General features: G+C 41.6%; 1 protein-coding gene across 1 annotated transcript; it reads left to right on the top strand.

The window, feature by feature from the left end:
* The first annotated feature begins 6,571 nt into the window (after nt 1-6,571).
* LOC101165559 (uncharacterized) lies at nt 6,572-13,222 on the top strand. Its single transcript, XM_020705528.2, has 4 exons — nt 6,572-6,821; nt 8,783-8,958; nt 10,737-11,544; nt 12,365-13,222. Exons 1-4 carry the CDS (start codon nt 6,692-6,694, stop codon nt 13,093-13,095), a joined length of 1,845 nt encoding a protein of 614 aa, XP_020561187.2. The 5' UTR covers nt 6,572-6,691; the 3' UTR covers nt 13,096-13,222.
* Nucleotides 13,223-27,140: the final 13,918 nt, after the last annotated feature.

Below are 27,140 nucleotides of genomic sequence, written 5' to 3'. Positions count from 1 at the left end.
CTACCGCCCAGGAGAAGCAGCAACAAACCAGACCATTTTGAAATTCAACTAGTTTTTTTAAATATTATTTTTAAATGCATTTATAAATATTATTATTATTATAAAATAAGAGAAAAAATATAATGAAACTTTAAATGGAATTTCCTTGTTTGCAAATAAATACAAAATGACAACACAAGCTGTTTACTACTGTGCCTCTGAATGAAAGGTCTTTCCTAAATGACGTTCTCTCAACCAGTTGGCTTCAATTTACAATTTTGGCCAATTCACAACCAACATAGTCTCAAGTTGCTGCACTAGAACAAATATCAAAGAGATAAATACAGAAAAAAAAGTAATTTAAATAAAGAATTTAGTTTTGTCATAATCAAATTGTTTATTTCCCAATACAACACATTTTGAAATTAACAACTTAATTCTAAACAAATAAAAACAGATTAAATCAAGGATTTTGGTGTAATCCTTGTACTGAGGAGCCAAAGGGTGACAGAGGAGAAGAAAACTTAATTTAAATAGAAGAACGAGAATAAACCAGCAGAAGCAGAAGATGTGACCATCTAGTATGATCTATGAATGACACAGTACTGAAACATCTGCAGGCAGACAAGTTAGTCGATGCAAACTCCCTGGAAGTCTGAACCCAATAAACCCAGAGGAAATATTATTCATGACAGTGTGGTGTAAAAACTGTAAAGTTGGGTGGTCAAAGTTAGATTAGCTAAAGCTGTGGTCCGAGGCCTTTAATGCTAAAGGAGCCATTTGGTCCACTTTCCTACAGACCGACACCACACAAGAGCCGTCCCACATCATCCAAACACACTTGATGGATGCTTTTGTAGCTATAAGCCCATCATTTATAAAATGTAGCTTTTAAATATTAACAATAACTGTGTTATATTTTTCTATATGTAAAAATATTATCAGAAGCAAGTTCTTTTCAAAATAAAACACATCCTGTGTCTAATAAGATCCTCCTGCAGCAGATAAACACAAATTAAAAATGCAAAAAAGTCCAATGGGTGTTTTATAAGACTGGTCATCTTTTTGCCTCCTTTTAACATCAAATTAGATTATGAAAATATTGGTGTAAAGTCCAATTAAAAAATCTAGACATGTAAAATCAACTAGACACTGGTGTGCAGCAGAAGATAAGGAAATATTTGCTTTAAGATTATTTAATAATAGATGACTCGGATGGTAGTTATTTAACATGTTAAAAGGCTAAAAATAAACGATAAAGAATGTATTAATGAAAACAAATCAACCAAAATAAACCCAATATTTATTGAAATTGTTTGCTTATTTTTTTCAAAGCCAAAGAGGGAAGAAGGGACAAAAGAGCTGCATGAGGTTGCACACCAAAACTAAAAATGTGTGAGTTAACTTTAGAGCTAAAACTCTTTGTTAAAGATGAAATTAGGGGCTGTATGGTGGTATAGTGGTTACCACTCTTACCTCACAGCAGGAAGGTGCTGGTTCAAATCCCAATACCTGTCTGTTTGGAGTTTGCATATGCTCCTCACGCATGTTTTCTGCAGATTCCTGCACAGCCCAAAAACATGCTTCATGGGTTAAATGATGGATCTGAATACTGGTAGTCCCTGTCTGTAAGTGAATGTGTGTGTAGTCTTGTGATGACTGCTGAACTGTAGCCTGGGATAGGCTCCAGCGTCCCCGCGACCCTGAACGCGTTACTTGGGTTTAGAAGATGGTTGGATGGTGAGCAACATTTGACTTTACTACTGCTCAGTTCTGTGGAAAAATGTTTCCAGAAGCTGCATTGGATTAAACAAAAAGACCTACAAATAAACCCACATTCAGATGCTTGTGACCTTTACTTTATAGTTTACCACAATGCTTTTGAACATGTGTGCTGTGATACACCACTGTGCTGTGAGGGATGGCCAGGCGTGCGAGAAATATTCATTTTCCTCTAATCGGTCTAAGAAAAATTTACCATCATCATTAGTATTCATTAGTATTTAGGAATATGACGGATCAAGAAAGACTTTTTTCTTTGTGTTTATTTGATTCTTATTTAAACTACTATGATAAGAATGTGAATGTTCATTTTTAATACAGACTACTGAGTTTCTTTTTCTTTTTTTGGTTGGTGGTGTTCCTTGGGAATTTTATCAAGGAAAAAGTAGAGAATGGCTAAAAAAAAAAAAGTCTGAAACACACTGGCTTATCAGCAGAAGCATCAGTTCTCCAGCACGGTGGTGGAGGTGTGATGATTCAGGTTTCAGCTGCTTACAATGAAGCATTCAGCAAGTTCAAGGAAATGGACAAATAAAAAAGCTAAATTAGGTGAGTGAGCAACCCAAAATAAGTTCAGTTCAATGTCAAAAACATGCACATATATATTCAAGACACAAAAAAGTACCATGTAAACACACTGTAAGTACCCAGTAGATTCCATAAAAAGTACCATGTACATACCCTGAAAGTACCCAGTAGTTACACAATAAGTACCATGTAAATACGCCTTAAATACACTGTAAGTACTGTACTGTAAAAGAAAGCGTTACCATTCAAGCCCTATATGACAAAAGCACCAAGGTAAACATTTGACCATAAACCCGTAAATAAAGCATTATGGATTGAATAAAATATGGAAAGATTGTAGTAAAACATTGCAACCAGAGAGGAGGGTTTCCACTGTGAAAAAAACCTGTCTGGATAAAAAACTTTGGTCCTGAGCTGTGAAATGTTTATGTAAAGCTTTATCTGAAGAATAGTCTAAATAACATTAGCATGAGTTTTGAAGGTTACCCTTAAATTTTCCATCAGTGGGATTTAACTCCACATTTTAAAATGGTGGACATGAACAATTTCAGAAGGAAAAACATTTTAGGAGTGGAAAAAAAACCCACACAGCTGGAAGCGAAAGTGGATTAAAAACAACAAAGCAAAATATGTTCACATTTTCAGAGGAATCATCTGCTGAGTTTTAGGATGTAAAAACAAAGAAATAAAGCAGAAGGTCTGCTCACTAACGGGGAAACGTGTCGGCAAGAAAACAGCCGTCTGAAGAAACGGCGCAGGGAACTCAGAAAGGTAATTCAGCGGCGTTCCTAGTTTCTGGGTCGAGTGCAGGCAGAATGGGAGGGTTGTTAAAGGAAAATGACAAAGAAGATGTCCGATTAGGGCAGAAAAGTCAAAGCAATGTTCCTTCCGAGCAGAGAATGAACAAAGAAACATGAAAACAAACTGGCAGAAACAGAACAGGGACATCTAGAAACTAAACCACCTGCTTAGAATGGGCATCTGCTTATTTACTTTGAAAGAGAAGGCTGCATTTCTCTGCAGATTGAAGATGATTAAAGCGTCTAAATAAAGTCCAACTTAACCTCCATGGTCCACAGGAAGACTCGGTTCTGTAAAAACCTCTGCAGCTGGATCAGAAAGCCGACTAAAGAAGTAATAAAATGTTATTTGTGGCAAACTGCTGTTAAAGACCTACCCATGGAAATGATGTTTTTGTTGTTTTTAACATCTTCTCAGGACTTTTTCGCAGGATGAAGGACATTTCTGGACAGTGGGGCAAGAAAGTATTCAGTCAAGATGAGAGAGGCCTGCAATTTGCATCACAGGTTTACCTCAACTATGAAAGACAAAATGAGAAAAAACAATCCAGAAAATTCCACAGTCTGATTTTAAAGAATTTATAAGAAAATGAGTATTTGGTCACCTACAAAAGAAACTCTTTAAAAATCAGACAATGGGATTTCCTGGATCTTTTTTAAGTGGGAGAACTTGCACAATTGGTGGCTGTTTCAAATATTTTTATCGAAAGCATTCAATAGTATGTTCATACAGATTTGACAAAGTTTATATGCTTTCTTCTTTTTTTTTCCTGCAACACAACAATACCAACAAAAACTGATAAAAGTCAATACAAATAAACCTTTTTTACCCATTCCAAACCATTACCCACTTATCTGCACACATTAAGCATCTCCAAGAAAAGATATAAATGTTTGCCAAATCTTTTCAAAGTTTTCTGTACTGTCATGAATGGTGTGTCTTATTTTCTCAAGATGAAGAGTATTAAGATCTGATTTTTAGAGAGGGAATGTCTTTGCCTTTCCACAGTTACATAATAAGTTTCTTTGCAATGATCAGTCTGCATGAAATTAAACATTCTTGTGCACGTCCCAGGTCTTTTGACTGAGGAGAGACACCAAATACAATGAGAATTGGCTTTGGGGACATTTTGATCCATCAGACAGGTGTGTGAAAATGTTGGTCCAGAAGGTCTGAGGCTTGGGACACAAAAAATTGGTGTCTGACTAGCCCTTGTGCAATCTTGTGGGGGTCCACATGACCCGATACTTCCATTGACGTGTTCTTCCTACCATGACAAAGGTGGATAAAGGTGGAAAGATTTCATGTAATCCATGGACACCAGTGAAGATCACAAATCATTGAAGAAAAAAGGTTCAGAGCACTGTCTAGTGGGTCTAGATGACCCCCACACCAGAGGCGATACGATGAGTATCGCAATACATCCCAATGACTGTACCAGAACAATTTATTATATATATTTTTTAAAGAGTATAATGACTTAGAAAAAAACTGTAGCTGAATATTAATATTTCATTGTAATAAAATGGTAACATTCCTTTTATTTAATGATCAGGATGTTAAGCACTGCAACTGTATCTCGTGTACATGGTGCTTTTCTTTTGGTAAATTAAGATATATTGTTTCTTAAAGGGATCAGTCAATATTGTTTGATTTACACAACAAAATATTTTTCAGTATAAAAAACACAATGAATTTGCCTCAACCAGGAAGGTTCTGTAGGTTGTCCATGTCTGGACCACGAGGCTGACTGAATACTTAACACGAGCTGGTCCTCGCGAGATCTTGTAGTTGTTTTGTGTAGAGCCAAAGAGGCTCAGTGGGCGGTGCTGCCAACTAGAGGTTGGGGGTTTAAGTGGAAAACAGGAGTCAGACGTTGAAGAACGCTCAACAATAGTACATGCCAAAATGATACGTACAAGTATCGCCAGTATGTCGCTGAATCCATTTTTTCCTACACCCTTATGGGTGTAAAATTTTGTGAATCAGGAGTGGACAAAAAAATGCACATTTTCTAAACATGCAGGTGAAATGCAGAAGGACAGTAACAACAAATGTGCAAAAACAAGAATAAAAAAATACATTGGATTGCCTTAATTGGCTCAACAGGATTTTGTAACATTCTCCAAGTACGAGTCCTGATAACATTTTTTTTGTTTTTTGCAGGCGGCTGGGGAAACTTTAAACTAAATATTTGTCATTTTTAAATCCATTTTCTGCTATGTTGCAGAGATTCGCTCGTCTTTGGAATACAGTGATCCCTTGCTATATCACGGTTTCGCTACTTCACGGATTTGGATTGTGCATTGTGTTCTGCATTCTGATTGGCTAAAAAGTCACTCAGCGAGTAGCTCAAGAATGGGACCCTTTGATGAGCCGTTCATTACAGTTCTCCAACATAATCGATAGGGGCATGTCGGTGTAAGAGGGTCTTTAGCAAAGAAGAAAAAAGAGCAACAACAACTGCCTATCACTATGTTCCTCTCCCGAACAAACACACCTGCAGCTGCACCGCGGGCTTCAGAAGGAAAAAACGCTGCAGAGGATGCAGCGGCTCAGTATGAACTAAGAGCAGTGAAAAAGAAGACCGGAGTCACTATCTGTCCCACTGTACTTTTTTATTTTTTTCATAATCATTTTAAATTTTCCTCCGTTTAATCCACTCGGGTCGCGGTGGGCGGGGCTAATCTCCGCAATTTAAAGCCTTTTGTTTTTATCGATGATTGAAATTATTATTTGACAGAACACTATACAAGTTATTTGTTGAAAAAACGTTTCTAAAGTACTTTTATTTGTTAAAAAACAATTGATTTAGCCTGTTAAATGGTTTGTTCTTTCTTTTCAATGTATAATAGTGAATTTCATTGTATAATAATTGTAAAAAAAATAAAGGTTTCTACTTCACGGGTTTCGCTTATCACGGGTTCTATTTGGAACGTAACCCCGCGATAATCAAGGGATCACTGTATTGCATCCGTGCTTCATTTGAAAGCATCGTGAGATGGAAGTGGAGGTTGCAGACATGCGGGATGTGAGAAGGAGGTGTGAGAGGAGAGTGAGCATTCAGAGGAGCGCATGAGTGAGGCGCAGGAGTGTGTGCTCGCTGCAGAGGAGCAGCAGATTTCCAATCCAGCAGAGATCCTCTCACTTGGTGAGTCAACCTCATTCAAATATAATAAATTCATCAGTTTTTAGTTTGCTGCGTTTTTGGAATGAATTAAAAAACTTTGAAATGCTTTAGAGTTATTATTGATAAAGATTTATCAAATGGTCAGTGGTAGTTTAAAGCTTTAAAAGTAAATAAAAATGGAAACAACATGAAAAAATCATAGTTTGTGTTTCACATTAAATTATTTTCATGCTTCTAATTCTACAGCTCAGCTTCGTTTTCCATTTTTCCCATTTAAAGAGTCACAAACACTCGGTTGAAACGTCTCCTTCTCCTTTTTTATTTCCTTTCCCAGAAGCTGCTCTCCAACGCTCTCGTCACATTCCACCCCGGTGGCCATTGAGCTGCAAAGGAAATCCATCAGCGTGCGTCACCTCTGCCCCCGTAACCCGGGGGACGCGCCGCTCCTCTCAGCCGAACCCCATCATCGCCATGGGTTTGATGGGAGAGCAGAGCGGCGGCTGCGGAGGGGAAAACTGCAGCCTGATGCCGGACCCCCCCACAAACTGCTCCCACCCAGACTGCCTCTGGGAGGAACCCGTGTTCGGATGGGTCGAGTTAGGTGGGTCACACAACCGGGAACCCAAAAACACGAAGCATCTCACCCCGTCCACAGATTGGAGGATTTTTACCTCACATTTGTAAATACATCTGCACTGCTGCCTCGATCGATACGGACTAAAAATAAAAGGGAATCCTGAAAGAGACCACTAAGATCTGTAGTTCAAACAAACCTATTTGTCGGTGAATAATTTACTTTAACTGTTGTTTCTGCTTTTAAAGCCTTAAAGCCCACCACATCAAAGAATTGACACAAGATTCTAATGTTTTGGAATTAAGATTCTGTAAACGCTTTGATCAAATCCACAAAATAAATCAGTTTGTTTGATGAGATATGCTGTAAATAGTATCAACTTTGATACATTTATAATCTCTACAATGTAGTTTTAGATGCAAAAATATTGACTTGAGTGTTTAGCACCTTATTTATCCATTCTGTCAAATTCGATCCACACATGATTCACATGGTGGCGCGGTTTTATAAATAATTAATAATCAACAAAATTTGCATTTTCTTCAATACAGCAAGTAGTTATTTAAGAAAATAAATAACAACAGATGAGTTATTCTTACCATAAAGTTCAGAAAACTAGCCAAATCTTTCCCGCCAAAAGGGTTTCGGGGATTTCATTGGAGCAGCCATTTTGAAATGAGCAGGAAAAGCCCTTCTACTGCCCCCTAGTGGAAACAGCGGCAAATTACAAGGCAGAAAACATGAACTGAGTTCTATACAGGGGTGGACAAACTACAGCCCGGGGGCCACATGCGGGGTCTCCCCTTGGATAGTGCACTAGAAATAAACTGACATTTGTCGCATGGTCATTTTTTCCAATCATTCCAACACCGAATGCAGCGTTTCTGTAAATTTGCACTTTCCCTGCAGAAACGTCAAACCACAACTTTGAAACCAACAAACTAAGATGTTCTGTTCAAAGAGATATACTTTTTAATTTTCAATCAAAATGAAAGCATGTTTTTGTTCAGATTCTGTGCTTTTACTTTCTCTAATAAGGTTGATTACCAAAACATTCCACGCTTCTCTAATGGTGCAGCTCTTCTGTACAATTTAAAAGCCCTCTGTGGCCCATGTGTCCAAAAGTTTCCCTACCTTTGTTCTATTGATTTGTCAGGAAAGTTGGGATTTAAGGGTCTCAGAAATGCACCTCTGAGATAGGATTCGATTGGGTAAACAGAGTTAATAACAAAAAGCTTGTCTGAATTTCATGACACTCACACAAACAAATATCTGTATTTCCAAGAGAATTTGTGAAAACAACAAGAAATGTGTTTTTGAGGCTGATGATGTAAAAAAAAAAAAAAAGAGTCGATATTCCTTTTTCTTTTACCAATTTTCTTTAATTGCATTTTTTAAGGCTGGAGAGACAAACTGTTCCCCTTTTTAATGTGAAATTAAGCTTCACGATCATCAAGTTTGGATAAATGAAAGGATCTATTTATCTTAAAGGATGTTATATTATATTCATGGGGAACATTGCAACTGAGAGAATATCAGGTTCCGGGTAAAGAGATGTCTGAAAAGATTTTAAATAGTTGTTATTTTTTTCTATTTGGGTTTAATTGTAATAAAAACAAAAATAAATTCTTTTTTCGTGCTTCAACCTGGCTGTGACTCTTCAAACTGTAAAAAAATGGCCTTAAGTGGCCTGAATTTATGTAAATCATAGGGATGAGTGTCTGAATGTCACAGCGGCAGCAGCATGGAGGTGCAGGGAAAAGTCAAAACTGACATCTTTAACCCAAAAACTGGAGAGGATGAGATCTTTCAGGAGTCAGCTGCACAGAAAATCAAGAGTTCCAACAGAAAAGCAAAACTTCAGGGCTTTCTGGGTCAATTTCAGTTTAGGCCAGATTCAAAGAAACTCGACCTGACGTCAGTAAACACCAGAACAGTCTTCTGCTGAATGAGTGGAGTCATGAAAACTGTCAAACTCTCTGTTCCAGTCGTTGTGACGATTATCTACGTCCCACTGATGCTATTTGGACTCCTGGGAAACATTCTAACCATTCTGGTGGTTTGGCTCCGCCCACACATGAGAAGCTCCACCTACCTGTACCTGAGTAGCATGGCCATCAGCGACCTGCTGATCCTCTTGCTCCTCCCCCTGGACCTGTATAAGGTAGGGATGGACGTTTGTTAGTGTTGGTGTGGCTGCAGCGGCAGGAAGTGGGCTGTTTGAAGGAGGGAAATGTTTGTTTCATGCTTGTTGTTCGGGGCAACAGGCGAGGCTAGCATTGCAGGTCTAAACAAGTTATCCCCTCCATCCCCTCAGGGGGGGTCCCTGCTTTCAAATCATGTTTTGTTGCATTAAAGGCTGAGTCGTACTCCACAGAGATCTCAATTCTCTCTTCTATCATTTCCTTTTCCTTTTAAACCCTTGTGAAACAACAATAAAAAGCTAAATTGAGGTTAAAAATTGAGATACGCTGATTTACTTTATTGGTGAAGACAGAAGAAAACAAATTCCTTCTAAAGATCAGACTTTGATTGGAATAAAAACAGAGGATTTGCCCCCTATGCAGCATGGAGGGGGAAGAAAATCACATTTATTTAACACAAAAACATCATATTAACTGCAAACAAACTATAGTTTTTTGCTCTGATGTCTTTTTAACTTGTTTTTGATCATCCAAATTTTTCTAACGTGGCTTTTTTCTGTACTTCAAGTTTTTCAAGGCATAAACCGACCAATCAGATGCCTCAATCAATAAAGGCGGTCAGAGTGTTAGAAACATTGGATTGACAAATTCTCCTGAGCCCGCTCTCGTGGTAGGTAAGGTGGCCTTCCAACAAGCTCCCTCCTGATTGGAGAGAGCAGTTGCCATAGGAACGATGAGTCAGACTGACTTGGATCAACATAATTGACTTTGGAGTAACCCATTTCCTCTGGATGACTCGATCCAGTTCTCAGATTCAGTCAACGGTGGGCTCACTTTTGACAAATATAGACTATAGTGCATAGCGTTAGAACCATTTGCCATACTTATCTTTATTTTTGATCATCCACATTTTCATCATCATAACACAGTGAATCCTTAAATAGTCCTTTAAATATATTTTTAGGTTTTTACCTCAGCATTATTAGTAGTGAGAGTGTCTCAAAACTGCATTAAAATCCAGAGTATTGGGTGCAAGACACGTTTACATTTAAGATACAACAACAACAAATCCCAGTACAAATGAACAAATACTGAAACACAACAATGAAAGCTGCTTCTAACAGAAAGGGACGTAATATAAAACCAATAGTGTATGATTTTTTTAAAATTATTTATTACTGTTTTCTTTATGTGGACATTATAAATACATGAAACGCTGACTTACCGCATGCAGCTCAACAGCAAATCACAGACGCTGTCGTAACGTCACTTCCTGTATGAAGGGTTTTCCCTTTCCGTCAGCAGCTGCCCGCTTTCCTTCGTTTTTTCTCCATCTACTCGTCGTGTTTTGCTTAACGGCTTAACGGAAAGGGAAACCCTCAATGCCGGAAGTGACCCAGAAACTTTACCTTGCTAAACATTGTTATTGTAGTAATACAATTTAAAAAAATGCTTTTGGACTCTCTCACATATTTAAAATGTCCACATAAAGAAAACAGTAATAAATAACTATAAAAAATCATAGACGATTGGTTTTATATTACGCTCCTTTCTGTTAGAAGCCGCTTTTGTTGTTGTGTTTCAGTGTTTGTTCATTTGTACTGGGATTTGCTGTTGTTGTATCTTAAATGTTAACGTGTCTTGGACCTCTCGGCCGCCGTAGGAAAGGGAATCTAGACACAGCGAATGTCTAGTAAATGAAGCGGAAAGTTTGAATTTCTAATATTTCATAAGATAACAGATTCCCAAAGCCCGTGTTTAACCGTGTTTGATCCCCAAATCCTTGTCTCCTCTCCAGCTGTGGAGGCCTCGACCTTGGCCTTTAGGGGATCTCGCCTGCAAACTGACCATGTTCCTGTCGGAGTGCTGCACCTTCTGCACCATCCTTCACATCACCTTCCTCTCCCTCGAGAGGTACGTGGCGGTCTGCTGGCCGATCACAGCCAAAACCCTGGTGACGCGGCGCAGAACCAGGGCCATCATCGGCTGCCTGTGGCTGGGAGCCGCCGTCAGCGCTGCACCGGTTCTGCTGATGGTGGGGGTGGAGGACATCGGAGGAGATGAGGTCGGATTCAACCAGTGGAGAGAAGAGGCGGGGTGGTCGGGGAGGGATGGGGAGCGTGCTGAATTAGTTATCAGCGAAAGGGAAGGAAGAAGCTCTCACCTGCTGGATACGGGGACCACGTTTGGGGAGAAACCGGGTCAAGGATGGAGAGACGGAGGACAGGAAGTCCAGTGGTTTGAAGACAAAGAGGAGAGTGATGTGAGAAATGAAACCCAACAAGAAGAAGTTTTAAAAGAAGAAGAAGAAAGAACCGAATTTAAAAGAGACCAGCGAAACAAAAAGAAGGAAGACGAAGGTGGGGGTGAAGGCGGGAGCTCTGAAGGAAGCCGTGAAGGAGAGGCTGACAGGAGGGAGTGCCGCTGCACGCAGTACGCCATCTCCTCCGGCCTGCTGTCCGCCATGATGATCCTCTCCAACTTGTACTTCCTGGTGCCGCTCAGCATCCTGGGGCTGGTGTACAGCCTGATTGGACGAACTCTTTGGCTCCGCCCAAAAAGCAGCCGGAAGGAGCAGGGTCACAGGAACACAGTAAAGATGCTAGGTGAGCTTCAGCACGCATCTGTCCACAAGTTCTAATAGACAATAAACTAAAAAATAAATAAATAAAAGCTCAAATATCGAGCTTTTAATCGGGGTCTGCCACAGACCCCAGAAGGTATCAAAGGACGGGTTTGTTCTCAAAGGTTGTAGTAGAGAATCGCATAATTAGGTGCATTTAAAACGTTGGCTAATCAATGGGGAATCATTAATCACTTCAAAAGATGCTGTTTTTGTTCTAACGGGTCAGACTATTTCGTTTATTTAGTGATATTTTCATGAAAGTTCCTCCTTTGCTGCAATCAGACCAAACTTTATCCTACAAGTTCTTTTTACAACTAAATATAATCTCCTTTCAATCATTTTTCAACAGAATTCTGTTGAAACCTGAACTTCCGAATAAAAATTGAAGTCATTCAGAACATGGATGGCAGTGATGTCCGCCTCCAGAACCATTCTGGAAAACCTGCAAAAGACCGTCAGAAGTCCCTCAGAGCAGACAGGGTCAGGAAACCTCTCCCTTCAGCCATCCAGCCTTTATTTTCTTTGGTAGAGTTCAGGAAGACCAAACAACAGATTAAAGTGGCTCCAGGAGTTCAGCTCTCCTTCTTGGTTCTTTACAGATGACACATCTTCCAAACATTTAGCGGCACAGCAGAGGTGAACCTGTGGGTGTCTCTTTCCAAAATGTAACTTGTAATTCTCCACCATTGCTAAATAGAGATCTACAGACAAAAATTCAGATGTTGGATGCAGAGCGTCCCTTCATGTTCCTCACAGAGTCACACACTGTTCTCTTTCTTCTGCTCCTCTTCCTCCTCCAGGAGTGATTGTCTTGGCCTTCGTCCTGTGCTGGCTGCCCTTCCATGTTGGCCGGACCATATTCTCCCTTTCCCTTGGCAGCGTTGGCGACAGGCAGGAATCAAACCCGAACGCAGACGTTCTTGCAGATGTCTTTGAACCGTCCAAAGCTCACTTCCATGAGCCGCTCTCCCAGCCCGGTGAGATGGCCGCACGCCCTCTGACGGACGACAGGCTCTGTGACAAATGTGCTCGGACCAAAGACAGAACCGGCCCTCAAACGGGCTCGGACCAACAAGCACGTCCCCGTGTCGTCACACAAACTGAACCGCCACGGGAGAACACACGAAGCACAGAGACACACACTAACCCAGCACAACGAGACACACACAGTGGCACAAACCTTCACCAAAGAAACACAACCCTCTCCATGCAAGACACAACTGCTGCTATGACGACACAAAACGCGAGCAAATCAGAGCAAAACACAACTTCACCCGCCAACGACACTCTTCTCCACGACCCGCTCTGGCCCTCTGACATGCACGGCTACTTTTTATACTACCTGTCCCAGTATTTTAACCTGGTGTCCTCTGTCCTCTTCTACCTCAGCGCCGCCATTAACCCTTTGCTCTACAACCTGATGTCTGCCAGATACAGACTGGCTGTGCGCAGCCTCGTGCGCGGGCCCTCGCAGACGCAGGCGCAGCACCTGCGCACGCTCACGGTCCGCCAGTCCACCACCACCGTGTGAGGGACAGTGGTCACATCTGAGCTCTTTGGTGGGAAAAGCGTCGACTCTATCAGAGAACTGGACTGAGCAGGTGTGACGTCACCCACAGCAAATAACTCACATTCCGGCTCCAACCACATGTAGGCAATTCAGGCGCCATTTTTTGGTGATACAGGCGGCATTTTGGAGCCAGAAGCAGTGATTGGTTCCAGTCGGTCTGAACCAACATTTTTTTTGGAACCAGCAGGTACTTCCTGTTAGGAATGCCAGGGGGGGAGGAGGAGTCACACACTCCAGTTCTCATTTACAGTCAATGGGCAATCTATTATCTGTTTTTGTAATGCTGTAGAAATTTTGATTTGAAGCAGCAAACTCTTTAGGGAACTCACAATCAGGTTTTAATGTCAGTGTCTGTCAATGTGATTGAAGGTCATGCACAGAATGAATGATATGTAAACTATAAGTATTAAGTTATTCCCATCAGGGATTTTCTGACAGCTTTTTTTCTTCCCATAACAGACTCTTCCTGGTTTCAGTAAACAAAAGCAAAAGAAACGGTGCGTTGGTTGGACCTGCTGCTCCTCAGCTTGATGTCATAAACAGGAAAATCAACCTTCTTTAAGGTTTCCTGGTGGAGCTCTAATTTCATGAAGTCATTCAAGTCATGTCTCTGAAATGTTGTGATAGTTTCAATGCTTCGAGTCTCACACATTTTTTAAAATGTTTTGGTGTCATTAGTCCACATTTATCTGGAAACGCTATTATCCCAAAGGGGAAAAACTGTTTGTTTTCTTTTGTGTCAAAAGTTTCTTTCAGCAGACCTTTTCTCATTTGGACAGCTATTGTCCTAAACTGGACCGTAGAATATTGGGAAACCTTGTCTGGTCTGATGAGTCTCCATTTCTGCTGCCACATTCGGATGCTAGGGTCAGAATTTGGCGTCAACAACATGAAAGCATGGATCCATCCTGTCTTGTATCAACAGTTCAGGCTGGTAGTGGTGGTGTCATGGTTAGTACCAGTCCAGTTGAACATGGTTCCAGTGCCACAGCCTACCTGTGTGTTGTTGCTGACCATGTCCGTCCCTTTCTGACCACACTGTACCATCTTCTGATGGCTACTTTAATAGCACATTCCAACTAATTTGACCATTACAAAAAATATGCATGAAAACACTAACAATACCCCCCCCCCCCCCAAACACACACGCATGCAATGTTTACCTAATGAGATGCAAAGTACAAATCTGGCTGTGTACCGAAGTGGGGAAACAGTATTTTGGGGACCTGTCCATACCAGTGACACTCCCCCCCCCACACACACACACACATACACACATGTTCACAGAAGACACTACCACAGGACCCCCCAGATCTAGGCAAAGAGTCAAACTGAGGAGATGCCACTGCAAAAAAAACCTTCACTGAGAAGGCTCAACCGTCTTGGTGAGTGAGGACAACATGTAAGGGTAAGTAAGGGTGAGGTAGGTGGGAGGCAGGAATGTTGTACAGGTTCCTGTGGACTCCCTGCATGCATGCAGCCTGACTGAGCTTGCAGGCACATCCTACAGGCGCCCTTTGTGCACTCACGTATCACCTGCACAACCTGTAAGGACCCAGTGAGCGCACCTTACTAATGACTAGAGTGTGGCATAAGGAACCCATTTGACAACATCCCCTGTACGCCATAAGTGCGTGTACTCATGAAATCCAAATACTTTGTGATATGCTTACCACACAAACGACGATGGTTTGTTCCATTTTCCTGGTTCAAGTTCTCAACCATCCAGCACTGTCTTTATTCCACCTGTCTATCCATCCGTCTGTCTGTCTGTCTGTCTATACTGTATATCTGTCTACCTGCTGGTCTTTACATGTACAGCACCAGCAGACATTTTACCAGCTGCGGATCATTTTGGAAAACGTTTCTGCTCCTTCTGCCTCTCCATCATGGGTGTTTGTTGTAGTCATCGTGAACGATGTGGTGCAGGTTTGGAGGTTGGGCTCTGCTGTTCATCTGCAGTGTGATGTGTTTTCTGTATCCCTTATTGCATTAGGCGTGACGCTCTCCAGTCCAGCTGTGGAAGTCTTTATTCGATTCGCATGCGCATGAACCTGTATTTCCTCCTCATCCAATGCCTTCCTCTCACGCCTGGAAGAAGCACACGGACGCTTCACGCGTGTGTGGCCCGAGGCAGAGAAACGGCTGATCTGATTGTTTTTTTTCTGTTTCTTACTCAGGTCATTTCTGAAGGGAGGTCTAAAATATGACCTGAATAAATCTCAGAGGTTTTCTCACATTAGGGGGGGCTGAACTCATGACTGTTACTGCTGCACCTTACTGTAGGAACCAGGGGGAGGACGGGCTTCTTTGGTTTGTTGTGTAACGTGTTCTGACGTAAACTTGTGTTTATGAAAACGTAGATTGATTTAAAAACGTGTGCTGCGCCAAAACACTGCACATTAATTGTTGATAAAGAGTAAAAGATTTTGAACAGATTCCACATTTGTGTTAATTTAAAAAATTTTCATTTTACTTGTTTTGATAAAATTGAGTAAAATCGCTTAACACTCAAAGCATTTCCTCAATTAACCAAAATTTAAATAAAAGTTCAAACAGCACAAAAATGAAAGATATTATGTCACAATTTTTCTTGAAATAAAAAAACAAGTTTAATAGGCTGCTGTTAAGAAGAGCAGGAATTTTTAAGTTTGAAGTATGTAGCGAATCAAATAAATCCTTTTGTACATTTGACCGATCGGATGGAGCCCTATATGCTAGATTCTCGCCTCCTATGTGGATGAGGTTTAACTCTTGTTTAAATGAAACTGCTGTAGTGAAATGGAAATGATGTTTTTGGTTGTTTTGCTGTTTGTTCATGTATCGCAAGTTATACAGTCATCACAACATTGAGTTTTCCTCATATCGTGCAGCTCCAGTCGCCGGTCATCCATGTTAGCACGTAGCTGCCAGTCCTCGGAAAATACATAACAGCAGTTTTATAACTTTACAAAGCCCTGCTAAAACAAAAAGCCAGACTTCGGATTGGGCTTTAGTTTGCTTACCGGTCTTTCAGGGAGTCCAAAGCTGCTGCCCCCTGCTGGACTGGAGAAGCAACACAGTGAATGAGGAATGAATGAAGTCCCAAAGGAATTTAGAGGAAGCAGCCATGTTACTTGAAACTGCTAGACATTCTTCTTTTTAAAGCTGAAATAATAGTTTTAATCATCTGGTTTTAAAAATACTGATGTAGCTTTTTGCTACACACCTCCTCAAAGCAGCTACTTTTACTTCAATTGGGCTTGAAAACAGTGACAGATTTTCTCAATCTGTATTTAAATAATACTAAAAGCAATGCGAATGTGTCACGGAATAGAAATAATGTGTTTTATTTCAATCTTCTGACAGACAGTGAAAGAAACTCTCCACCAGATGGCATCATTCTCCACCAGAAGGTGTCCTCAGGTTGATGCAGCTGAACATTTTCTCTTATCATTTAGCACAGTGATGCTGAATCTGTAAAAATAAAAACCAACACATTATTCTGATCTTTAAAAACCGCAATTGTGACAAGTGTGAGGTTATAGTGGCTGCCAGATATAGTTTTTAAAACTGTGTAAATGTTTTAAAAAAAAAGATTTTCTGAATTTATTGAATTATTCCCTGACTTTTGTGGGTTGTCATGCTTGGAGAGGGTAGTCACACCATTGTGGATCCATGGAAAATTTTGGAAAGTTTGGAAAATTCAAAACTAAAACAAGCTGAACAGGATTTCACTAAAACAACCACTTTTCAAAGATGTTCCACCAAAAGAATGGGCTCAAAACCTCCACAGCAACATCTGCAGGAAGCGCTCCAAGGTCCTCGGCTCCTCAAACTGTGCAGTTTCTCCATCTTTTTATGGACCCACTCTTCCTCTGAGTTTGCTTCCTTTGCACTGTTGTGGGCAGTTTCACATAGTTCAACAACGTACAGCGAAATAAGAGGCTATCCTAGAATTAACCCAATAATCCTGAGAGCAAAATCACACAAATGAATGCTTGTAATTAGTTGTTTATTTGGCCTCTGCGCTGTTTCCTGTCCAATTAAAGTCCGAGAGGGCTGAATAACAATTAAGAAAAACAATGTTTGTTTCAATGCGGTGATCCTAATCGGTGTGAAATGTTTACGCACATCCCTCCTCTTACAGACGTGCACCTGAGGTGCACCGTGCCGTCACCTTAACGTGTCTTTGTTTGCACAGACCCCAGACATTAAAGCGCGTCCATGCAGTAAACTCAAACGTCTGCCTGCAGAGCACGCAAACGTTTGCACTGCAGCCCGTGATTGAACGGTCTAATAATGAAGCTGGGAAAGCGTCCAGTCGGCTTTACGGCCTGGAATTCATTACCTGTGCAGGAGGAGGGATTTCAGCTGAGACCTTTAAACGTTTGAGCAAGATGCTGAGCTGAGTTTGGAGGTCAAACGTTGAAACTTTTGGGCCAACAGCCCTTCTTTTGCTGATTAAAGTCTACAGGCCAGATGATGTCTCTCACCCATAATAATTTACAGTGAAAAAGCTGAGTCTTAAAAAAAAAAGTCTGATTTTTACAAGAAAAAATAATCTTATTAAAAAGTTTTTCGAAAGTAAAATAATCTTAGTTGGAAAAACATGCCTTAGTGAGTAGAATTTTTTCTCAAAAAAATTTTTTCGGTCTCTTACCCTGTTGGCAGATTTTTATTTCTTTTCAAATGTGAAGAAATTTTGGCTTTTTTTCTAAGGAGCCTGTTTTTGCAGTGTACCTGTAAACCCGCAGGAGTCAAATTCAATTCAATTCAATTCAATTTCATTTGCATAGCCCAAATTCACAACAACAGTCGTCTCGATGGGCTTCGTATCGGTAATTGAAAAAGTGAAACATGAACTCAAAAGGATCATGAATACAATTCAGCATCATAGAAGGAATTTAACTCAACAAATGAACCCAAGCAGGAAAATTCAAGGTGAAAAAGAGAGAAAAGGAGAACCACGACATAATCCAGGCTCTGAAGCAGGAATGCCTCGAGGGCCGGCGTTCTGGTAGGTTTACAGAAACCCTGTCTTATCTGCTGCTGATCACCTGGATCAGGGGCGTTCAGCCAATAAAGAGCTTCATCAGATGGGATGGTTATAAAACACGTAGGATGCCAGCACTCGAGGCATCCCTGCTTTACAGGAAAAAGAGGGATTTTCAGAGGATCTTTCTCCAGATTCTCTCCAAAAGTGTCTTTATGCAAACTTCACAAAAACACGATAAACAAACCTGACAGATTTATGTCAGACGGCAGGATTTCTCTAAAACGGTCACAGAGAGATTGCTGTTTCCTGTCTGGACGACAATCTTCCTATTGGGGGGGAGGGGGGGGTGCTGTTTTTCTTCTTGTATTTTTCCAATGTGCCTGCAGCAGGCGTCCACCTGCAGGTGTCTCACACATGTCTGTGTGACGACGCCTCGTTGGAAGAGCTGGTGACGGTGGCTGAAGAAGATGGTTCAGACTTTATACAGGCAACGAATCAACAATTTTCCATCTAAAGTACGAAATAAAAAAACCTGCATCTCATCTAAAGTGAAAAGATGTATAAAATCTTAGCGGGTTGCCACTAAGAGCTCATTTATTCAGCAGAAAAGAATAAAAAGGCGCCTTGTTTCCACCAAGTACAGGAAATCTTTCATCCATCAAATCCAAACAATCCTTTTCTCAGTCTAAAGTTGTGTTTTGCAAACTTTACACGATCCATCAGTCCTAAACATAATTGAGGTTTTGAGTCCGTGGAAACAATGATCCGTCAGTTCTCCTGCAAAAACCCTCATTTCTAGGCGCTGTGGGTTGAAGCTAGAAGCTGAAACTGGAGATGAGCACAGACCCTCCCAGGCCACCGCACGGTGCAGATGCAGGGTCTTCTTTTCATTAGTCTGTGCTGACCTCTGCTCTGGGCGTCTGTCTGTTTGGGTCTGCGCCTGGATTGAGCGCCTCAACCGGGTCAGCAGAGACCCACGGATGAATGAAAGCGGATCTGCAGGCAGCAGAATGACTACACCTGCTTCCTGTCACCTTCTACACCCCGCACTGATGGGTTTTTATTTCAGCTCGGACCGCTCCTGACTCGTCTGAAAGGAGGCCACAAAACAGATTGTTTGTCCCCGGGTCACCCAGACCCATCAGTTTAATCTGATGCATGGCAGTTTTTTGAGGGGGGAGATGGCTGAGAACATCTGACTAAAGACGTCTGCTCGTTCCAAGTCTAAGTGTTGGAGCACCGTTCTTCTTCTTTAAGAGGAAGTTTAAACTTCCACAGACATTCAAGGTTCTCTCATCTGCAGGTGTTTCTCAGGATCAGTGATGAAAACACTTCACACACCTGAGCAGATTGCTCAGAACCCCCACGGCCCGGATCCCTTCACCTGGACTCTCCCTGACGCATTGTCTCTTCTGCCTTCGTTGAATCCTTGCTTGTTTTTATTGAACTGTTCTGATTGATGCAAAGATCAAGTTGTTTTGGTCCTGAGTTGCTCATTCTGGCCTTTCTTAATGAGTTTCAGTGAAATTCCCCACAGCCTCAGTATCAGTGATCCTTTTTGTTCAGGGAACTGGACTGAGTGACCCCTCCCCCCTGGCGTTTCAAACAGGAAGTACCAACTGTTACTATTTGTCCAAAGAACAATTCTTGCTCCGATACCTTTTTTTCTTTAGACATCTTCTTGATGATCTTCATTTTTTTCAAGTTATGAACGGACCAATCAGATGTCTCAATGAAAGCATGTGGTCTGGCATTGAAGCATTTGATTGACCACTTCTCCCGAGCCGGCTTTCAGTGGAAGGGGCGTGGCTTTCAGCGTGCTCACTCCTGATAGGTGAGAGTGGAATCCATAGAAATGAAGACTTAGACCGATTGGGACCGAGCGTGCAAGCGTGGATTCTCTCTGGCTTCCTCCCACCATCCAAAAACGTGCTTCATAGGTCAATTGGGAACTCTAAATTGTCCCTAGGTGTGAGCGTGAGTATGAATGGGTGTGTGATTGTGACCCTGCGACAGACTGTCCAGAGCGTACCCTGCCTTCGCCCACAAGTGGCCAGGATAGGCTCCAGCAGCCCCGTGACCCCAAAAGGGATAAAACGGCAGAAGATGAATGAATGAATGAAGTAAATAAACCTGCCAATGTGGTAAGAAAATTATCAAATCAAGAATTCTTATTTAAATTAATTTGCCATTAAAACTTTCTTGATAAGATTATTTTTCTTGCAAGACAGAAAATAGAACATTTACTCTTGAAGTAACATTCTCAACCTTAAATAACCATCTGTATCATATTTGATATACACATTTCTGAGACCCCCCCCATCTCACCAGCATGATCCAAACTAACCTTTTCCATGGAACCTGGTCCATGTTTTCTGCCCTGCAGTTCAGCATCATTCCACTAGGGGCAGCAGAGGGTCTTTTCCTGCTCAATGGCTTCTTCTATGAAATCTCAAAAACAAAAGCTTTTGTTAATTTTCAAACTTTACGCAAGACTAATACATCTATTGTCTTTCATGTTTTAAATGAAAGACTGGAAAATCTGTGACTAATTACTTTTTTACAATACAGTGACAGTAATGTTAAAAATGTGTGTCTCAAATTTGAGACAGTGAGTAAGTAAGGGGGTTTTTAACTGAACACTTTTGTCAAACTAACATTGTTTCGAACAGAAATGTGCCAAATCATCCAAAGTGTTATAATTGATAATTATTTAAAAGAAATATTGAAAAATATTGCACATTTTTTGTGGATTTCATCAAAGGATTTAAAAAACATCTTAATTCCAATTCCTGTCAATTCTTTGATGTCATGGAACTCACAAGGTTAGGATTCAGTTCTGGCCGTGAGTTTTTATATTTAAGCAAATATAAAGCAATAATAAAGTTGATATTTTAGCTGCCAGCTGTGTTCCTCTGTCCAGTAATTCAATTTCTTCTCCTTTCTTGTCAGTAAACCTCATGGATTTCTGTGTGGCCATCATAAGCGTGGCATCTGTGCTGAAATGACCTGTCGTCTGTTTAGCTGTGAGTCACAGAAGCATCACAGAGCGGGGATTAAATGTGACTGACATTTTTCTTTGGTTTGCAGTCATGCAGAGGTGCAGCGTTGCTGCAAGCTGCAGCAGAATGGAGTGTTTCCCAACAAAAATCAAAGGAAACGATGCTGATACACTGTAAAAGCAGGAAATAAGTCCAAAGTTATCTTACTCCACTGTAGGGGTGGGGGTATCGATCTGAGTATCGATAGTATCAATATAATGGTGAAGTATTGATACTAGCATGCTGAGATCAATACTTTTGTTGCAGTTTTTCTTCAATACGTACAGTAAAGAGCTTGAATTTACAAGTGCAAGTGCAGCGTCCGGACGGACAGACAGACAGACAGACATGCAGGCAGGCAGGCAGGCAGACAGACAGACAGACAGACAGACAGACAGACAGACAGACAGACAGGCAGGCAGGCAGGCAGACAGACAGACAGGCAGGCAGGCAGGCAGGCAGGCAGGCAGGCAGGCAGACAGACAGACAGACAGGCAGGCAGGCAGGCAGGCAGGCAGGCAGGCAGGCAGGCAGGCAGGCAGACAGACAGACAGACAGGCAGGCAGGCAGGCAGGCAGGCAGGCAGGCAGGCAGACAGACAGACAGACAGGCAGGCAGGCAGGCAGGCAGGCAGGCAGGCAGGCAGGCAGGCAGGCAGGCAGGCAGGCAGGCAGGCAGGCAGGCAGACAGACAGACAGGCAGGCAGGCAGGCAGGCAGGCAGGCAGGCAGGCAGGCAGGCAGGCAGACAGACAGACAGACAGACAGACAGACAGACAGACAGACAGGCAGGCAGACAGACAGACAGACAGACAGGCAGGCAGGCAGACAGACAGACAGACAGACAGGCAGGCAGGCAGGCAGACAGACAGACAGACAGACAGACAGACAGATAGCAAAACACACACAACCACACACAATAAAATGACAGTTCATAAAATAAAATATCAGTTCATATCTGGCAGGTTCATTAAACAGCCTGATAGCTGAAGGGACAAATGAGTTCTTTAAGCGTTCTGTCCTGCAGCGCAGTGAAAGGAGCCGTTTACTCTGTGTACTCCTCTGTGCAGACATCGTGTTATACAAAGGATGTCTGGGATTGTCCAGGATGCTTTGCGTTAAGGCCCTCATCCTCTTCTGCAGCACAGTTCCCATAGAGTCCACCCTCCTCCCGATCACAGATGCACACCTCTTTATCAGTTTGTCCAACCGATTGCATCCCCTTGAGGTCATACTGCCACCCCAGCATACAACCCTGTAGAAAACAGCACTCGCCACAACCGACTGATAAAAGAGGAGGGGCATGTCGGTACACACATCAAAGGACCTTAGCTTTCTCAGGAAGAACAGCCAAAATACGCACCCAGGGTTCTTATTACAGTGTTGCTTTCATTTTTTAATGCCCTTTTTAAAAATATTTGATTGTGGTGCTGTTATACTAACATTTCTGTTCGGTATCGGTATCGGCTATCGGGCCTGTAATTACTTGGTATCAGATCTGCCAACCATTGTCTTCAAAGAATTCTGGTTTAAGAAAATGCTCTGGTCACTAACACATTTTTTCAAACTGAGACCAGAGACTTTACTATAGAAAACTTTCTTAATAAGGTAATTTTGTTGCAAGACAGAAAATAAAACAATTTTTCATTAAACTAGAAGGATCTGCATTTCCAGAAGAAAATGGAGGGTTGAATGTTGTAATGCTGAGCGGACATGAAACTTAAAGTGTATTAATTATTAATTGGAAAAATAAATAAAAATAAAAAATAAAAAATGATCAAGGTTGATCATAAATAAAGTGAAAACAGCACAATAACAAAAAAGATATTTTTTTCTCCAGGAAAATTCTGAAAATCCTGGAATTTCTTGAAAAGTCCAAGGATTTAAAGGACCAAAAGTTATAGCTGGAAAAAGCTGAAAGAGCTGAACATTTTAATAATTGAACGGTTAAAATAGCTGAAGAATTGTAGGAGTAAAGCGCCAAAAAATGGCGGAAGATACTATAATAAAGAAAGAGGAACGGGAAAATAATGGATTGACGGCGTAAAAGCTTTGAACCAACAAGGATCTTTTTACTTTGTTAAAACAGTTTGCAGGGCAAAAACAACAAAAAATGTTCAAGTCTCTCACTAAACATTGATTCTCTCTTTTTTTTTTTTGAGAAATGTTTTCATGGAAATTATTTTAATTCAGAGTTTCAGAAGAATCCAAACAGAAACAGCCGATCCCTGGTCAGGCACGGCAGCGGAAGTGTTATGGTTTAAACTCAACGTGCTCAGTAGACAGTCGGGCCGGCTGTTTGACAGTTGAGATTGGATCAAGCGTCAAAATGTGTGACCCAGCAGAACCTTTTATTCTGAATTATCCTGCCTATTGTGTCCACACCGATCCTGACACAGGAGTCCACTGTTGATGGAAATGAGGCTTTCATATGGAGGTTTCCTCAGAGATCTTTTTAGTTTCCATCAGATAAACTTCTCACTTTTTCGTCATGTTTGTTGCTAAATGTTCAAACTTGTGACTCTGAGGACGGTTGTGGATTCTTTTTTGTGCGTTTCATTTGCATTGTTGATGAACGACAGACTTGTGGTGCTGAGGATACTGCTCTGGTCTTCAATGGACCTTAATTAATTGAAAAGAGGCTCGTTGCACCTGATAATTTTACCCAAGCTTCGACAAAAAGGGTGAAGGAGGCAGAGAAGAACCTGGACGTTTCCCATCAACGGCTGATTAACTGGAGTTTGATTGAGGGTCAGGTGCTGACCCCGAATGGGAAAGTTTCAACAAACAATAAAAAGCTAAAAAGAAATAGGAAAAAAAACAGAATCTGCAGTGTGGAGGCACGTTAATTTTTCTTATTTAACCTTTATTTATCCAGGCCAGACAGATTAAGAAAATACATTCTTATTTTCAAATGTGGCCTGGCAAAAGGCAAGACCTTTACAGAGACAAAAAGATAAAAAAAATTAATAACTAGTTATAGTTAAAATATGTGTTAAACATAACTTTATTAGAAATGTAGAGTCCTAATTTATTCAGTGAATGTGTGCAGCTATTCAGGGCATCTGATGGTGAAACAGGCTCACATTACATGAATATTTCTTTAAAAAAAAGCCAAGGTTATAAAAGAAGACAAATTGAAAAAGTTAAAAAGTGAGCTGGATTCTGTAAAAAAAAACTTGAAAGGTTTGTTTTTTTTCAAAGGTTTTGTTCATTAAATTTCATTTTAGTCAACGTCTGATGCATGAATCAAAGACCCGATTTGTTTTTACCACCACAGAGGAACATATGTTCGTGAGTATGGTGCACGGTGGTGTAGTGGTTAGCACTCTCACCTCACAGCAAGAAATAGAAAATGGCATTTACTGGTTATGCGCTTTTCTACCTTCCTCAAAGGCCCAAAAGCAGGAAGAATCTCCACATAAAGTGTTTGCTCTTTCCTTCTCTGAAATATTTTTTTGTTATTTTTTTTTTGTGGAAATATATATATTAAAAAGAATTGGAGATGCATTTTAAAAAAACGTTGACAGATCTTTTCTGTGTCTGGACATATCTGCACAGAAGTGCAGAACAAAAACGTTTTCTGCAAAGTTTGATGCTCCGATGGTCTCGTTCAAACGTGACCTTTCCACTCAGATGATGCCGTTTTTAGCCAGAATCCTCCAGGACACCGTTTCCTGCAGAGCGGCACGAGTCGTTGGGAAGTTCACCTCCGGGTTGAGGGCGGGAACGTTGGTGTGGAGTGAGTCCGCCCCCTTTTTTCATCATCTCCTTGTTTACACTCTCTTCTGCTAGCTTACAGCCGTCCTCCAACCTAACATCATTGGTGCAACAGAAAAGGTGAGCCATATTGGAGCTGTCCAGACATACAGTTCCGATCCAGATTCCAGATTCTGATCCAGACTCCTCAGACGAGCAAAATCAAGGACGTACATGTTTTGTCTGCAAGTGGATGCATCAGGATGAAGCGGAGCAGGAAGACTTTGGCATCCTGGTTGTAGTTTTTGTACATAACAACTACAAGCAACCCTGCCCCCCCCCCCCCCCCCCCCTCTTCTCCCCATTTCTGTACAATCTTTTTCCAACAGAAATACTCAGAAATGCAGTTTATAAAAACACCAAAAACACCATTTTCATGGTAGTGGATCTTTAAGCAGAAAAACCTGCAAAGATAAAAATCGTACTTTCCTGGCTTGAAGTTGAAAAAGTACTTTCAAACCTGCGGCTGAATTCAGAGATGTTCTGAAGGAGTCCTGTCCTTTTCCTCATTCATTTTCTACACTAATCCATCCTTGACAACATTAACTCAGTGCACATGATCAGACACCTTTCGTGGTATTATCTGCCTGACATATGCGTGCAAAGCGTATTAGTTTGTGTAATGAGGTATTAGTGAACAATCATTCTCCGTCTGATCCCCCGGAGTGAATTATCTTGTCTTCGTTTCTGCATTTTAAAGAGCTCGAGCACTCTCTTCCATCCTTCCCCAGGCTTGAGTTCTGACAGTAAGCCTGTCCACCTGGAGTCTAACCAGAACCTCGGCGTCCTTTGGAGAGGCCTGTCATCCTAAAGGTCGAGGGCAATCTGAGCTCTTAATCCTCAGAGTTTGAAACCAGATGAATGAGTTCACATGAAAAAACAACAGTGATGAGAATTGCATCATATTTAACCAACTAAAACCTAAGATAATGTTTGCAAACAGACGGTAAAACCAGGAATTCTGGTGGGGTTTGTACTCTGTGGCTTGATTCAGTATTCCTGTCAATTTACATTCATTCATTGACATGAAAGTCTGATGGATAACTTTCTTAATCTTAGTTTTTCTGGATCATTTAACACCAATAATTGTTCTGTTTCTGTGTTTCTGCTTTGGCGCATTTCCTGTGTCAAAGGGCTCACAATAAGCTAAAGATATAGTGAAAAACTCAGTGGATGTCGTAAACACAGTGTTTGTTTCACTTCCCAGATTTTCATAGGCTGTCAGGTAATTGTATTGGGGTGATAGACACACCTCATTGAATGTTTTCCACATGATGGTCTCACTGGGTTCAGTGTGTCTTACTGATTGGAGCCAAAACCAAATGTCAACATTCTGTGGGTCTAAAAAGCTGATTTTAACCGTCAGTCATTCCAAGTTCCTCATTCTAACAGCCATGAACACAAGACGTCACGGAACGGACGAGCGGCACCACACGACCACAGCGTCATCAGGTTAGTAGCAGACAGTCAGGTGTTGCAGGTGAACTTCTCTCCAAGTGTCATCAGCAGACTTGCATCAAGACTCTGAACTACCAACAGAGTTTGTGAACGACCCAGGAGTGGAGCCCCACCAGTGACAGACCACAACCATGACCAGAACCTCTGACCTCTGACCTCAGACATGGTTTAGCAAAACGCCACACAGCTGCAGGCCTGTTTACCAGATGTGAGGGGTAGTCGGGTCTCCAGACGAACCATTCGACTGCACCACTTTGACTGGGATGACAGACGACCGCTGCAGGTGACTCCGCCCACATCAAGACACTGCTGTGAACGTTTGCAGTGAAGACCATGGGACCTGGACGATGCAGCAACGGTCTACCGTCCTGTTCTCTGATGAGTGTCAGGTCACCGTGCAGAAACGATGGTCGTCAGCGTTGGTGAAGAAGGCGGGAATCAAGATGGTCCCCAGGAGTCTCTTTGGTGGAGGAGGTACAACCGATTTGGTTATTGTAGATGGTCCAGTCACTGCAGATTCTAACCTCTGAGGCATCATAGAACCATCATCATCCCCCAATTCCACCACCACACCCCCAACTTTCTGTTCATGGATGATAATGTCACCACACGCCCCTTACTCCGGCAGTAGGCAGCCTTTCCAGGTAACTGAACTGAATCATCTCACTTGTGTTGCAGTCCATTTAGCTGTTGCTGCTCAGTGCCTCTACAGCCAGAGTGGGAATCCCTGTTCTTGCCTGCCCAGACCTTGCTGCATTTGCTGTCTCTGTTG

The sequence above is a fragment of the Oryzias latipes genome, chromosome 8, assembly GCF_053564925.1.
Source record: "Oryzias latipes strain Hd-rR chromosome 8, Olatipes_Hd-rR_3.1".
Classification (NCBI taxonomy): Eukaryota; Metazoa; Chordata; class Actinopteri; order Beloniformes; family Adrianichthyidae; genus Oryzias; species Oryzias latipes.
Note: the sequence above shows the minus strand (reverse complement) of the source record. Positions and strands in the feature narration are given on the sequence as shown.